The following is a 17,262-nucleotide window of genomic DNA, read 5'->3' as shown; positions in this document are numbered from 1 at the left end:
GATTGCTTGTTATTTTGGAAATCTGTTTCCCTGCTGTCAGTTAAAGTCATAATCACACATTTTAGAATTTAGGAAGAACTACCATAGCAGGGTGGTGTTCTAACTAAGTATGGGGGAGGGCATATAGGACAAAAACACATTTTAAAAATATTGCTGAGCAAAAGTATCAGCTATATAAAGTTTAAAATGAATCATAAATGGCTAAATCCTGCAGACCTCACTTCCCTTGATATCAGTGGGGGATTTGCATCTAGGTATAGATAAACAAAAGAAATGGGGCAATTTAAATCAATGAACACAAAGATTTTTCAGCATCAGGCTGACTTGGTATGTTCTGTATTTCACTTTTGATTTCAAAGCTCCAACTCTCACACACATTTAGTTCCATTTTCAGTCACTGATCTTGCAAAAATTTAGGTACATGTTTGCTTGCGAGTTGTCTCAAGGAATTCAATGTGTTCTCAAAGTTAAACAATCGAAGTTACTAAGTCTTTGGAGGATCTGGACCTTAATTTATTATGGTCTGCTCAATAGAACCAGATTGGAGATGAGATGGAGACGAGACTACTGCGTTAGATGGTCTTAGTGTATTACAATTACTAAATGCATTGGTGGGAAGGCAAAGAGGAGGTTACCCAGCAGTTGTTGTGACCATGTCTTGTTGTGAATTTAGAGTAAAGAGAACTTAAACTTAATTTGTTCCAGATTTAGAGATCAGGGTCTAAGGAGGTGTATTATGTAACATTTGTAAGGTTGGTGTGATCAGGGTGTTAGGTGTAGGCAATTTCCTTGCTACTATATACATTTATGTGAACTTGTTAATGTCTGAGAGAAGTAAACTGCAGTTAACATTCCTGATTTCTTCTATATTTTACAAATGCTCTTTTGTTAATTTCACCTTTGTCCTGTGTCAAACAAGACTTCCAGTTTTTGAAAAATCACTACTGGAAGCCCTGATTGCATTTGTTTTATTTTTCAGCTTGTAACCATGGAGCAATTGAGTAATGCAAACACTCGCTTTGCTCTTGATCTGTTTAGAAAGTTGAGTGAAACCAAACCAACAGGAAATATCTTCTTCTCGCCAGTCTGTATTTCTGCTGCAATGGCCATGGTTCTTTTAGGGGCCAAAAGTAACACAGAGAGACAGCTGTTGAAGGTCAGCAGAAAATTTGTCTTTTCATTTTTCATGTTAAGGAAAATAAATATTTTAAAAGAAAAAAATACAAGAATTCTTTGATCCTTCATATTATGTTTCCCACTCCATTCAGTCACTAAACAATTTGATGAAGGCCTTGAACAAAATTACTTTTAATTAATTTCCATGCCTTTTGACGGTTGGAGCAGGGTTGCCCAGGTTCCCAGTTTGAAAGGAACCACAAACTGAATGCTATTGTGGCCTTGTGTGCTTGGTCACAGTGCTGGAAGTGAGGAGCAAGACCCAGCCCCACAAGACAAGCACTGCTGTGGGTGAGTATAGGGTGGGTTCACTCTCTACTCCACTTCTCCTCACTGATTTCTGAAAGGGAGAGGAGAGCTGCTGTTTCAGATTTTGCCCCAAGCCAGCAAAAACCTCTTTGGAGCCCTGGCCAAGAAATCTGTAATTTTGTAATACGTGCTGCTGCTGGCATGTTAAAAAACACAAACTCAGTTCACTGCCCTGACTCCTTAAACATAAAGTGCATGCCTGTGCCTTGCCGGTAGGTTATGAATTTTGTAAAATGACATGAATATTCTCTCCCGCAAGGCACATACAACAAATAAGACTGAAATCGTATTTCAGTCCAGTCACAGTTGATGATGTTTGCAATGTTCTAGCCCTGTCAGTCCCAGGATATTAGACAAACCAGATGGAGGAGGTAATATCTTTTATCAGACCAACTTGTGTTGGTGAAAAAGACAAGATTTCAAGCTACACAGAGATCTTCTTCAGATTTGGGCCTTAAGCACACACTACTACTTAAACCCTTGTACTCTGAGAGGAGCATAGGTCACCTACAAGTCCCCTCCACTTCACTTTGTCTTGGTCAGGACAAAACTTCCAGCTGACTCCAGGAGTACCCCAGTTGTTGTCCTTCAGTCTCAGTAGATCTTGTCCATGCTGTCAGAGGTCTTCCTCTTTTGCCTTTTCCTCGCAGGTTCCATTTGAGAGCGTCATGGATTATTCTGGATGATGGTTTTCTGAGAGTGTGGCCTAGCCATCCTGAACTTAAAAACATACTGCATTTTGTTTTTTCACCATATTTTGAACTTTATGGCCTTGATCCAGAGCCCACAGAAGTCAGTGGAAAGACTCCCTTTGAGTTCAATAGGCTTTAACCAGCTATTTCCACATAACTTTACATTAGCCACATTTTTAATAACAAAAGCTTTGATGTTTTCAATTTGTTTTATTACTGTGCTTAGCCCAATTCTAGTGAAATCAATGGGAGGACTCAGCAGGTGCTAATACCATTGAATGTAAACAAGGGTTGAAGAAGAGAGCTCTGTGTTCAGCCTTTATAAAATTTAGGCTATAAACAAGGTGCAAATTGCACTAACTAGTGCAGTGAATATTTCCTGTACATTAAATTCTAGTTTCAGAGATGTGATTTCAAAATTAGTATTTATTACAAAAATTATGGATGGCAGCAATGGTACCAATTCCACATGGGATTTATTGCTTAAAAGGATTAACCGTTACTGGTTTCCTGTTTTATTGCAATGCCACTTGAAGTTGTGGTTTGAATACCCTGTGCTCAGGGTCACAATATATTTGTTTAAGAATACTGTCTCCTTTGTATTATTGGTTTTAGGAGAGGCTCTTTATTATTAGGCAGTTCTGAGTTCTTTATTACAACAATAAAACCATTTAATCATCACCTGTCAGCCATGAACTTTGTACAGAAACTAATACCCATTCCAGCTTATAAATTAAATTTACGATCAATCCAGGTTGAATCTACTGAGAGCAGAAATAGCACAAAACGGACTAAAAAATGCAGACAAGTTTCAATATGCTCATCTGCAATGCTCTATGTTCTAATTCAAAGTAATTTGAAATATTTACAAAAATACAGTATGACATCATTGGGGGGAGAGAAGCTTGTGGGAAAGATTATAGCTACCGCAGATCTTAATTTGAATGTATAAAGATATTTGTTTCTGTGACCATGGTCCCATTTCACGGTGCCTTAATACTGCATCTTTTCATCTATACAAAACAGTTTGAAACTCTACAGGACACCTAGGTCTCAGTCAAAGCCCACTGAAGTCAATAGGAATCTTTCCATAGAGATTAATGAGCTTTGAATAAGGTCTCTAGACTGTGGCCTAAGTGTGGACTCTGGTTTACTTTAGCTCTGTCCACATATTTCTGTGTTTTGTAGTGGGAGTGCTCAGTACACTGAACTGTAAACCCAGTGTCTGGAAACCACTTCAAGCTAGGGTGGTGTTGCAGCAGTTCCCAGACCCCTAGCTCCAGTATATCCACTCGTATCAGCCCAGCTAGTCAGGTAGATCAGGGTGAACAAAGTTTTTCTGTCGGGCACCATTTTTCAGCCCTACCATCAGCAGGGCCCCCTCCACCTGTTTAATATAATCAAAACTGACAGAAGTTTCATTTATGTTCATATGAAAAAAAATAACCTTTCAGTATGTGTAAGAAAATAAGTATGTAGAATATAAAAACTTTAATATATAACAAAGTATCTTAATATAATATATATATAAATGTTAAATATATATATACTTACATAACATGTTGGAATATTTGTTTTTAACTTGATGGATGAGCCTGAGATCCAGCAGCCAATTGTGCTGCACCCACCTTACAAAATTTCACCCTCCTGGGGGTCCGCCCATCATTTTGTGCACCCCCGAGTAGATACCCCCTTTCTGGGTAATTTGTCTCTGAGAATCACTCAGAGAGGAAGTATGCTCTTAAAGAGAAAATACAGTAATATATTTCATTTTTAAATTATTAGCCAGTACTATGTGGCAGCATTTACATTAGCTTAATCTATTAAACACAAATCAGCTCATGATCATCTTATTCACGTGTTCAGGTAAGGTCTGAGAGAACAGACAGGGCTTGCAGTGTGCTCTGCAGGAGCCAAACCACAAGGAGAAGTGAATTTGAGAGCTGACAATCCCCTTCATTGGCACTACATTATATCCAGATTTAATATCTGGGGACTAATATCAATGTTCCAGCAGATCTCTATAGTTGGACGGCACATAAGAGGAGAGCTGCCAACCCATTTATAGATTAAAATAAACAGCTTGAATTGCACCCAAAATCAGACTAATAGACAGTGCAAATGACTAAGGAAGGTGATACATTTGAATTGTTACAAAGTCAACCCTTGATTTTGCACTAGCTGAAATTTCCAAATGGTTTTCAGTAGCTTGCAATTGGAAGCAAACATTGTTTGTTTTTCTTGACTTCAAAGGCCTGATCAAATAGTATCTCCCAAGTATTCTGTATTCATGTATACACATTTTAGACTATGTGACTGATGGCCAGATAATTTCTTTTAATCCAGACCCTTCATTTTGATGATGTTGAAGAGCTTCATTCAAGATTTCAGACCCTGACCTCTGACATCTACAGAAGTGGAGTTTCCTATCTGTTGAAGCTTGCCAATCGACTTTATGGAGAGAAGACTTACAGTTTTTTGGCAGTAAGTTCATTCAGAAGCTCATGTGACAGAATTTCTGTAGAATTTTTCAAAACTCGGCCATCCCCTTTCTGTCAGGGCCTGCTCCTGTCCATCTTCATGGCAGTGGCAAAACTCCCACTGGAATAGGCTTTATCTTAATAATGCAATTTGATTTTAAATCTAATATTAGCATTACTGCCATGTTATTGATTAATTCCAAGCAGAATGACACAATTTGTGGTATATTATAAGATGAAAAAATTAGAGGTCAAGACAAACATTTTTGACTGAAAATTTAGCACTTTCTTTTGGGAAGTAGAAGTGTGATATCCTTCATGCATCTAGCCATCAAATTAATCAGTCTGTAAATATGGGGGTGGAGGGCATTTTGTAGGCACAAATGGCAGTTAGGTGCCTAACTGCCATTGATTTTCAACATCACTTGTGCTGCTATACCACTGAAGTATTTTTGCAAATCCCACCCACAAGTTAGTTCAGTGGTATATGATCTGATGTATGTTAAAACCAACGTACCCTCCATAGGTAAAATTCACCTCTACACAGAGACCCTACATGAGGTCTCATGGCTACGTGTGTCCCACTTGCACTCTCAGTGGGAGTTCAGTACTGCCTAGGCTTGTATGGCCTTGTTGCAAGGGGGTGAATTTCACCTAGTTTAAAAAGTCTAACAGGGAAACAACAATAATATGCAATTAGTTCATATTCGTGCATGATGGGAGCATTGAAATATTAGTGTTGGTCACCTGTACCTGTACAAAACAAAATTAAAAAAATGTAAGAGTTCACCCAAGCATCAAGCTGCACAGATTACAGAGCCAGCCTAAGTTAGGGTTGCTTCACTAGACTCCAAATAGGCTAGGCAGAAGTCTATTTTTTTAATAGTTTTGGCAGACATTTAAAAAAAATTCCTATCTGTCAATTTAAATGTTCACAGTTCTGGGAAATTATGAGAAGGTGGTATGTGTCTAAAATGGACAGGTCAGACAGTAATGATTCAATGATAGTAGCAATTCAAAATGCTAAGATATATAACAGTTAAAATACAAATTGTAACCCTTATAGGTCAGAATATACAAGCCAAAGATCCTTAAGTCAAACTCTAACAAGCACCATTTTTCTTGCTTTGCTAATATGGAAATTTCATTTATTATTGCTGATGACGTCTTTTCTGCAGGTTTTATATGCCTGATGAAAGAGAAGCTTACCAAAAGATACTGAAGCAAATGTAGTCCTTCCAAACGTAGCTCTAATGTAGCTATAAAGATGTGCACAATGAAAACTGCTTGTTTATTCTAGGACTTCTTGACTAAGACTCATAAATTATATGGAGCTGATTTGGCTATGGTTGATTTTCTGCATGCTTCAAATGAAGCAAGGAAACAAATTAACCAGTGGGTAGTGGAGCAGACTGAAGGTAAGAGATTTTGATTAGTTAAGTAAATGGCATCTTTTAGTGGCTACTCAGTAAGGATACATTCTCCTTTTCTGTTGCCAGTAAAATTGTTACATCTGGTTTTACCAGCCAACAGCAAGGCTGGTAAAACCAGGATGGAGTTTTGGTAGCTAAATAGCTCAAAAGATATTTGCATTTTCATACATTAAGGATAACAGTTGCCAAAGTAGGTGCTTCAGTGTGGATTTAGAAGATAAGTGTAGGCACCTGATTTTGAAAATTTTGGTGGGTCTTATAGATTCCTAAATCATGTAGTCTTAAATTTTAGGTGTCCAACTGCAGGTACTTAAAAAGAAGCCCTATTGCTAAATGGCATACAGTCACTACTTTTTGAAAATTAGGTTCAGTTGAGTTGAGCGCCCTCAAAATGAAGCATTTCTGAAAAATTTGGCTGTTAGGGGTTACATTTGTATGCAGTTATATAGGGACTAAGACTCTGATATGAAGCATCATGTAATATAGTACAACAGAACAGCACTTAAATACACTTTATTTGTATCATGGGAAAATGAGAAATCTTTTCGTGAATTGAGACAGTGGATATTATAAAATGTAAACATGTACCATATAAAGTCATGTAATGATGTTTTTATTTCTTTGAAGGTAAAATCCCCAATCTGTTGTCTGAGAGCTCAGTGAATAATATGACCAAACTAGTGTTGGTGAATGCTATTTATTTCAAAGGAAAATGGGCTGAGAAATTTAAAGAAACAGACACAAAACAAATGCCATTTCGATTAAATAAGGTAAATGTAGATAACTTGCTCTTATCTTTTGCTTGTAGCAGAATATCTATATAGGGAAGCTGTTGGGTAATTTAGGTCTCATATTAAAGTTTTCACAAAAATTTTAAAAATTATAAGCCAAATATGAATAGAAACATTTTCATGGTTTTTCTCTCAAATTTTGTTCAGTTTTGTTTGGCTATAAACAGTTTCCTGAGGTCAGTGGGCTAGCTTCTGTGTTATACTGCTTCTCCGTGTTCTAGAGGGATGTGAGAATGGAGGAAAATGTGGCATTAAGGTACATTTTACCTCTCCCATACTCTGTCTTTGGCAAGGGACCTGCTTTTCTCAAGCTTTATATTTGTGCTTTTAAGAGCTTTAAGTTGTGCTTTCACCCGGAAGCATTTATGCTGATTGAGCACAGCTGAACCACCACATACTTTGGACAAGGTTTCTGCCCTTGTCATATGTGCCCCTAAAGCCACAAACAGTGGTAGAAACCTTACTGGTTGGTAATTTTGGTTGGACGTGTTCCTGTAGGTTTCATCGTATGACATAATCTTTAAAGACAAATTCATGGAGATTCCAGCTCAGTCTTGGAGAGTTGGCACATATAGACCGTACGGAGCAACATAATAGTACTCTAGTGCCTGGAGATAGCTGTTATGCTTTTTTCTAACAGGCCATCAATGCAGTCTATGGCCCCTATTGGGCTACGTCTAGATGGGCTGCAGCTGTGGCAGCGTTCTGAAAATGGGGGCACTTGACAACGCAAATAGCCTTTCATTTGCACAGTTGTGCACCTCATTTGTATACTCACACGAGATCGCTCTCCCAGCAGAGGCTTCTGTCGGAACAAAACATGCCATGTAGATAGGGTTCTGTCAGCAAACCCCCACCCCCGGGGTTGGCAGCCCCTTATTCCTGAAGAAAATGAGGCATAAGGGGCTGCCAAAAGGAGGGGGGGGTTCACCAACAGAACCTTGTATACACAGCTTGTTTTGTAGCAACAGAAGCCTCTGCTGGGATAGCGATCTTGCACAACTATGCAAATGAGCACCATTTGCATTGTTGAGTGCCTCCATTTGCATGATGCTGCTGACAGCAGCACCTCCTCTAGACAGTCTTGGAGTGTGGAGGAGCTACAATTGAATGAAGAATCTGGTGTAGTTTCTGTAGTCAAAGCATCATGCTAGCCAAGAGAAACCAAAAGCAAAACTGAGCATAATAATACTTAGCATTTATATAGCACCATGTAATCAAAGAGCTGTTAATCAAGCATTTGTGAATATGATCAGTGTATGTTTTCGTTGCCTAAGATGACTGAGGAGGGCAGAGGGAGCAAACCATATAGTGAAAAGCAATTTAGATTTTAAGTCTATTTTAATCTAAGCTGTTGTTGTTAACATTGATAATGAAGTCGGATTTTTAACATGCCGGTCTTCTTTCGGCTTACGAAAAACATGTATTTATTTTTTTCTGTATTTTTTGTAAACTATCAAGAATGAAAAAAAGACTGTGCAAATGATGTATCAGAAAGAGAAATTCCCTTTTGGGTACATCCCAGAACTGACATGTCGTGTGTTAGAGCTTCCCTATGATGGAAAAGAACTCAGCATGATCGTCATCTTACCTGATAACATTGATGACGACTCCACTGGACTCCAGCAGGTGATTTACATAAACTAATCTCACTGTCTGCTTGGATGGCGTTTCAGAGTTTTCATGTAATACAGAACCCTGGTTTTAGTCTGTCTTTCACTCTGTCAGAGGGCCACAAATTGTAACCTTCAACATTGTGCCTTCACCTGGTCATCCTACAAACAGAATGGTAAAAGATAGGGATTAATAAAAGAGGAAAATCCTGCTGTGTCCAGGTAACACCACTCTCTGATGGTTCTCAATTGCTTCATCGTTGTTATTAATTTGAATGGTAGAAAGGTTTTCCTGATCAAATAGGACAAGATAGGGCTGGTCTGCAGGGGGCAGTGCATCTGCTTTGTGTCATGCTTGTTGGAGGAACTGGGATGTGGAGACCATTTTACTTCCCACAAGAAGGTCCGTTCGGAGGAGGGGGCTCCTCGCAAGTTGGGTGGGTGTAGGGTATGCTAAGGTAATCCTCTCCCTTCTGCTGGTGTAGGAGGTTTGCCTGGAGTAGGGCAGAAGTTTCCTTATATCCTCCTGATTGTCTTATAAATCTGGTGGCAGCCAGTGGTACTTACAGCAGCCCTCTCTTTGTCAAAGTGCTGCAAAAACTTTAAACAATTAATTTATGCTCAGAACTGAGCCACAAGGTAACTGACAAAGTGGAAATAAAATAGGTTACATCTAATAATTAATATGAATTTTTTTAAATGGTAGATTTTATCTTTTAGCTTCTTCAGATGTCTTATTATATATGCTTTCAAGTGGTGAAGCTGATTATCATTACTGAAAGGTCAAGACAGTAGTTCCCTTTGAGTGGTCATTATTTTCATTATAAGGTTGTAGTGATATACACTTCCACGTAGTTAGGTGAAAAGTGATAGGATTTCTTTTTTTAATCTCTAGTACAGTATTTCTTTAACTCCTTTGTGCAGAGTAGCAAAAAGGAAAATCCTGTGATTTAAAATTGGATACTTTGGATCAGATTCTGATCTTGGTAACTAGGGTGTAACTTTGCAGTAACTTCACAGAATTTAATAGAATTACTGTGGGTTTATACAGGAGTAGCAAATATCAGAGTTTGACTTCTATGTCTCTTAGGCTGTGTCTACACTAGCCCAAAACTTCGAAATGGCCATACAAATGGCCATTTCAAAGTTTACTAGTGAAGCGCTGAAATACATATTCAGCGCCTCATTAGAATGCTGGCAGCCATGGCACTTAAAAATTGACACGGCTCATCCAGACGGGGCTCCTTTTTAAAAGGACCCTGGCAACTTCGAAATCCCCTTATTCCTATCTGCTGTTAGGAATAAGGAGATTTTGAAGTTGCTGGGGTCCTTTCGAAAAGGAGACCCGTCTGGCCGAGCTGCGTGATGGCGAGCCGCATCAGTTTTGAAGTGCCATGGCTGCCGGCATTCTAATGAGGCACTGAATATGTATTTCAGCGCTTCACTAGTAAACTTTGAAATGGCCATTTGTATGGCCATTTCGAAGTTTTGGGCTAGTGTAGACATAGCCTTAGAATCATAGGGTCGGAAGGGACCTCAGGAGGTCATCTAGTTTAGCCCCCTGCTTCAAGCAGGATCAACCCCAACTAAGTCATTACAGCCAGGACCTTGTCAAGTCAGGACTTGAAGACCTCTAGGGATGGAGAATCCACCATCTCTGTCGGCAACGCATTCCAGTGCTTCACCACTCTGCTGGTGAAGCAATTTATCCTAATGTCCAACCTACTCCTCTCCTGTAACTTCAGACCATTGGTCCTTGTTCTGCCCTCTGTCACCACTGAGAACAGTTTCTCTCCATCCTCCTTAAAGGACCCCTACAGGAAGTTGAAGGCTGCTATTAAATCACCCCTCAGTCTTCTCTTCTGTAAACTAACTAGGCCCAAATCCCTCAGCCTCTTCTCACAGATCTTGTACTTCTGTCCCTTAATCATATTTGTTGTCTCTATTCACTTTACTTTGTTTTTATATATTGGTATAAACTGTGTTGCCTTTTAAATGTTTTTAGAAGACATACTTTTGCACTGGTGGTATTTCAGAATCTGATTACACAATTTAATCATCTTTGTGCTTGTAATTCTAGCTAGAGAAGCATCTCACCTTAGAAAATCTCCAGGAATGGACACGTCCACAAAATATGCGTCCCATTGATACTCACGTGCATCTGCCTAAATTTAAACTGGAAGACAGCTATGACCTTAAATCAGATTTATCTGGTCTCGGCCTCCAGGATATATTTGACAGCGGCAAGGCTGACTTATCTGGGATGTCAGGCGCACGAGACATCTTTCTATCCAAAATTGTACACAAGTCCTTCATAGAAGTGAATGAAGAAGGCACAGAAGCTGCAGCTGCCACTGCTGCCATTGCTAATTTCTGCATGTTTATGGAAGAGGAGTTCAATGCTGATCACCCTTTTCTTTTCTTCATCCGTCACAACCCATCACAAAGCATACTTTTCTTGGGCAGGTATACTTCTCCATAAAAGAGAAGAGAGAGCTATAGTTGAGGACCTGTTCCCATTTTCTCTTCAACCAGTGAGAACTTGTAATTAAGTTCTTACTAATTTTCATTGAAATTCTGCATTTCACAATTAAACGACTACTCTGAAATTGATACCTAAGATCCTTCCAGGGCTCCTTTGCTAATTCCTTAGAAATGATGGCTGTGCCTTATGCAATGACTCATAGGGCTGACAAGGTCTGCTTGCTCAATACAGTTGAACTTCTAATAAAGGTGAATCAGAATTGAACACAATACTTTTTAGGATTCTTTGAGGCAGCTACTTGGGTCAGAAAATCCCCTGAAAGAGTGGTTCCCAACCTTTCCAGTAATGCCAGCCCCCGAAACACCCCCCTCAGACCATTTGTGGACCCTCAATCACCCTCCCAAACTATTCATGGACCCCTAGCAAAGCCAATTCTAGCCTCTATATACACTTCATTAAAAGAGAAAAGAAACCACAACATAGATTTACGGACAGCAATTAATAACGTTATTGGAATATATTTAATTTAAAATAATGATTGTAACTTTACAGTTTATTTAAAACTCATTTTCTATGATCATTTTTATTGATCTTCAATTTTTTTCCTAGATCCCCTGCAAAACCCCAACAGAACTCCAGGAGTCTGTGGACTCCAGGTTGGGAACCAATGCCCTAAAGTGAGTTTTGTGAAATGCCAGTGACTTCCCTTTGATGTAATTCTTCTGTCTGTTGACTTCAATCCAACAATTCAGTGTGCATGGTCGGCATGACAAATTTGCAAGGTGTTTCCTTCCTCAGACTTCTTTTATAGGTCTTTGAACAAAATGGTGTTTGGCACCACAAGGCACAACAGCTGCATGGGTCCTATTATGTCTTGGGATGAAAGGCCAAATGGCATTTGTCTAGTGAGGCTTTCTATTCTTAGAGAAAGCAATAAGTTATTTAAACATCTGTAATCCTTACAGTTGCAGATTCAGAAGTCTCGTATGATATTGCTTCTGAATGAGGAGGCTGAGTGGGGGTAGACAATTTTTAATTTTTTTAAGAGAATGCTTCTGTATGTTTTTAAAAAAAAATTAAACTTGATTTATCCATTTAAAATGTATGGAGATTTTGGGAGGTCTTGAAAGATTTTTCAAATACAGGTAGAAATTCTCTAGTCCAGCACACTCTCATCCAGCAACATCTGTAATCTGGAATGATTTTAGTTCGCTGGATGACTACTTATCATGGGTATGGCCAAGTTTCCTGAAGTCCTATAAAGTTTGTTTCCAGCCACCAGTCCTGGCTTTGTGTTCTGGGCTGTTATTTAGATTTAATTTACCCCTAAATGTCTTTTAAGAGCCCAGTAGACAGTGGAAGTGTTGGTAATTCCGCTGGTCCAGCATATTCTCTCATCTAGCACTGGTCATGTCCCAAGGGTGCCGGATTAGAGAGGTTCAACTTGTAGTTGAAACTAACTTTCTAAAGTGGCATGCAGTCTTGGCCTAAAACTGTAATATCAACATGGGAAGAATTCTAGCTTTCCAGAGCACTCCTATGGAGCTGTTTCCAATGCCGTAAGTGCACTTTATGCATATTAATCTTCTTTTTGGTGGTCAGTTGATAATGACTAAGACATCTTCATGTCACCCTCCTATTTGTGAGTCCATTAATGGCTGATCAGCCCAATTCTGGAGCAGCAGATCTTATCAGAGAAGAGGCAGGTGTTAGTTGTTGTTGGAGGGGCAGGGAGCAGTTTTTGACACTCTTTTCTTCCTCTCCTGTCTGCACTGTGGCAGGACCTCTCAAACTGCGACACCTCCTCACGGATTACCGTTCTCCACTGGGGACAGTCTTAGGCAAGGTTCTCCCAAGTGTCAACACTGATGCTGCACTTTTTGATGTGTGCCTTCAGCATGCCCTCATATCGCTTCCCAATGCTCCTTCATCCTTCCTCCAATTCGGAGAACAGAATCTGTTTTGGGAGGCACTGATCGGACATCTGAACCACGTGACCAGTCCAACGAAGTTGTGGATGAATGATAATGGCTTCAATGCTGGTCATGTTTGACTCTTCCAGGACACTAGTGTTCTTGTGCCTATCCTCCCAAGAGATATTTAGGATTCCGCTGAGGCAGCATTGACGATACTGTTCACGTGCCTTCAAATGATGCGTGTATGTTGTCCAGGTTTCACATGCACATAATAGCGTTGGAACAACTACTGCAGGGTATACATGGAGCTTTGTCTTGGGATAGGGTTTTTGCATTTAATAACAGTTTGACTTCTAGGAACTGGTACTTACAGGGCTGCTGACAGAGGGGGCGGGAGGGGAGATCCAAGGGAGCAGCTGGCTTGAGACCTGGCAATTTAAAACAGTGCAGGGTTCTGGGCTTCCACTGCTGCAGCAGGTGTGGCTGGCACCCTGGGCCCTTTGAATCACCACTAAAGCCCTACTCAGGGCACTCTGGGCAGCACTAATGGCTGAGGAAAGTTAGCCCCTAGGCCTCCCCTTCTGCCCAAGGCCTTGCCCTCCTAGGCAGTCCTAAAGTTGAGGTCCCCCTCCCTGTCCCCACACCCACCCACCTACCCACTCATTGCTCAGGGTCCAGCAAAGTTTGTCCCCAGCCCTGTGTGCTTATGTACTGCTAATGTCCTACCATTGCTTCCTGTTGGTATTATTAGTCTGCACAATTACTTGTTTATTCTGCACAGCTATTTCTACGCATTAACTGTATAATCTCTTGCATATTCTGTGAGCCTAATTCTTTATTTCTTTGTGAATCTTACTATTCTCATGAGAACAAATAAATGGTTGTATTTTTTTAAAAGCCATCTGTCCACATTACATTTTATGCACAAGATGTGACATTTTAATAGTAAAAACAATCATATACCTAAATGATAACAGCAAAATAGAGGCCCGAATATGGAATCAGGGGTCTAACTTCAGGCACACATCATGGCCAAAGCACAGTCACATACACAAAACCTACCATATAGTTTAAAGTTCTCATCCTATGTATTACTTGGAAAATAGACATGTGCTTGCCTCCCTGGAAAAGGATTGGCAAATATTTGAAAATTAACTTTTTCATTCACACCTTGATAATAAGGCAGTACAATATAGAAAGCCACAAAAATTTCTCTGAGGATAAAGCATTTCTAAAGGGTATCATTTTGCTTTGGGTTGGTCTCTCCTGAACAGAAACTGCCATGTGCCATAAAATGCAGAACATAATGTACGCTGCTTTTGAAATGATGAGTAAGTTGGACTTAGCTTTGCTGCTTGCGTGGCCTCTATGACAACTCTGCTTCCAACAGACATGCCCATGAGATACCAGAGGAATGCTGACATTTGCTCATCATCTGACTTGTAAACTTGGAAGTGCTCTTTCTGCAAACTAAGCTTTGTATTCTGCAGGACTTCTGCAGGTTTAAGTCTTCTGAATTTAGAAGTTAACTAAATTGGGTTGTTTAAGCATCTAATTATAGAATCATAGAAGATTTAATATTAAACCACATTTTCTGTCAACATTTCATAGCCTTTGTATATGAGCAAATATATGATCAACTGCATCAAGCTTGCTTGCCAATTTATGGACATATCTCAGAAAGAGACTTTTAACCAGATTCTGGTATAAATCCAGAGCAACTCAATTGAAACCACTTGATTTGGGATTAGATTGGTGTAACTGACATCAAAATCTGGGTCTTGGACACTCTTTCTTACCATAGTTAAACTGTACCTAATTCTGGCACGCTATCTGGAGCTTCCCAAATGGTTATAGGAATTTCCATCTATCTGTATACACATACATGTGAACATTGTTCTATTACATGAAGGGAAAAAGTGCAATGAAATTATCAGAATACTAAAATTAATGCCTTTTCTGCATCCTTAGTGTTGGCCATAACCTATAGCATTGTCAAATAAATAGCAGCAAATCCATCCAAAAAGATTTTATTTTACATTTAATTATGAAAAATATTATGTAGCTTATGCAAACAAGAACTTCCAAGAAATGAGAGACTGCCCACGACAAATAAAATGATTAAGTCCATATGTTAATTGAGGCTTAACTCCCTCTTTTGGAAAATAGCACAGGGAAACTGGAGTGGAGGTGAGGGAAGGGATTTTATCAATATTTCTTTAAAAAGTTCTGGACAACCTCCAGTGTTTAGCAAGTAGGTTTTCTCATCTGGTAACAAGAGAGCTGAGCAAATAATGGAAATAATTTCCATCAAGTAATTTATTTGAATAATATTCAATTCATTCATTAGATTATTCAACTAATATGATTGGCTCTTTCTGCTTCTGAAGTTTGTATGTTGTTTGAGTGAGCTGCTATCCTCACTTTTCTTAATTTGTTATTTTATAGCTGGTAGAGTGTGGTACCAATCAGGCCATCCTTGATTTGTACTGTAGTGTCCAGGAAATGTATCTCTCGCGTTACCACACTCTACCAGAAACCCACTGATCGCTATACTTACCTACACGCTTCTAGCTTCCATCCTGCACACACACTTAGATTCACTGTTTACAGTCAAGCCCATAGGTACAATCACATTTGCTCTGATTCTTCTGACAGAGACTGAAAACTACGAGATCTTCACCAAATATTCATAAACCTGAATTACCCACCAGGAGAATTAAAAAACAAATCGATAGGGCCACACGAATACCCAGAGACGAGCTACTCCATGATAGGCCCAAAAAAACCAAGAACAGAACACCACTGGTCATTACCCACAGCCCCAAATTCAAACCACTGCAGCGCATTATTAAAGACCTACACCCTATCCTTAATCAGGATGCCACACTCCAGAAGGCCCTAGGTGACAGGCCTGTGCTCGCCTACAGATAACCTCCCAGTCTTATGAGGATTCTCTCCAACAACCACAGTCTATACTGCAGGGACACCAGTCTGAACTTTTCCTTGCAACAAGGCCCGTTGCCAGCTTTGTTCACATATCTATTCTGGAGATACTATCACTGGACCTAACCAGGTTATTCACAGAATCATGGGCACATTCTTATGTTCCTTAACTAACATATGCCATCATGTGCCAACAAGGCCCAGCTGCTTTGTATATGGGACAGAATTCAAACTTTCTTAGACAAAGAATTAATGGGCACAAAACAGACATAAAAACACTCCTGATTCACAAACCTGTCAGTCAACGCTTTAATGGAGTGGGCCATTACGTTAATAACCTGAGCGTTTGCATCTTACTGAAGAGAAATTTTCACAACAGTTTGGAAAAAGAGGCTGCTGAATTCTCTTTTATATTCAAATTTGACACATTAACACGTGGTTTGAACTGGGATAGAAATTTTCTAGGTCATTGTAGGGTCTCTTATGCATACTTGGCTTTATCTAATTCTTTATTGACCCCGCCCCCTTCTGCCCCTGTACTCTCTGATTTGCTCACCTTGACAATATTTTTTCTGGATCTGTCATCCTTGATGACTATTTGTGTTCTCTGTGCCTTAAATATTGAGTCTGTTCTGGTATGGCTATGGTCTGAAGAAGTGGGTCTGACCCATGAAAGCTCATCACCTAATAAATTATTTTGTTAGTCTTCAAAGTGCTACTGGCTGCTCTTTTGTTTTGATAGTATATAGACTAGCATGGCTATCTCTCTGTTACCTTTTAAAGTTTGTTTCACCAGCTATTCTTTATTCTAGCAAACACATGTATAACAAAAGCTAGAAGGTGAAGTTAGACACATACACATGGGAAATAAAGTGCAAATATTTAACAGTGATGCTAATTAACCAGTCGTACAGTTTACCCAGGGATGTGGTGAATTCTCAGTCATTTTCGGCATTGTTGGCACGGGAAACATTATTATATTCTGATCTCATAGAGACATTGTTTTGTAAATGAATGCTTATTGATGTTCTCATAAGGTTCAATATTGAATTTAGCATTGTTAGTGAATCCTCCTTAATTTTCAGTATTGTTTTGTTAATGAGATCCTGTTCATGTTCTATATGACCGAATAACTCTACCTTCCTGTAATTTACTTTTTGTTAATAATCTATTGGTACTTGACCTCCTGCTCAATAGGGAATTACCAGAGCGGAATGGCATAAGACCAGTAAGAATTCAGTTTGAGCTGGGGGAGTGGATAAGGGAATTATGAGAAACTCTCCCCTGGTTTGTTGGGAGGGGGTGAACAAAGGAGGAGAGAGGTATAAGTATTGCACACTGCTTGTTGCAAGGTGTGCAGGCTTTGAGGAGAGATCCCCCTGCACCTTACTTGGCATGCCAAATAAAGATTCTTCTTCCAC

The 17,262-nt window shown here is 39.5% G+C and overlaps 1 protein-coding gene across 1 annotated transcript in view; it reads left to right on the top strand.

Moving 5' to 3' along the window:
- Positions 1 to 17,262, top strand: part of LOC142009547 (leukocyte elastase inhibitor-like) — an 18,412-nt gene extending 1,150 nt beyond the window's left edge. The window contains exons 2-7 of the mRNA XM_074987767.1: positions 980 to 1,156; positions 4,524 to 4,661; positions 5,958 to 6,075; positions 6,718 to 6,860; positions 8,343 to 8,510; positions 10,575 to 17,262. Coding sequence (XP_074843868.1) covers positions 989 to 1,156; positions 4,524 to 4,661; positions 5,958 to 6,075; positions 6,718 to 6,860; positions 8,343 to 8,510; positions 10,575 to 10,976 — 1,137 coding nt within the window. The 5' untranslated portion in view covers positions 980 to 988 and the 3' untranslated portion in view covers positions 10,977 to 17,262. The remainder of the gene's footprint in view (positions 1 to 979; positions 1,157 to 4,523; positions 4,662 to 5,957; positions 6,076 to 6,717; positions 6,861 to 8,342; positions 8,511 to 10,574) is intronic.

This window comes from Carettochelys insculpta, chromosome 2 (assembly GCF_033958435.1).
Source record: "Carettochelys insculpta isolate YL-2023 chromosome 2, ASM3395843v1, whole genome shotgun sequence".
Classification (NCBI taxonomy): Eukaryota; Metazoa; Chordata; order Testudines; family Carettochelyidae; genus Carettochelys; species Carettochelys insculpta.
This window is presented reverse-complemented; position numbering and strand designations above follow the sequence as displayed.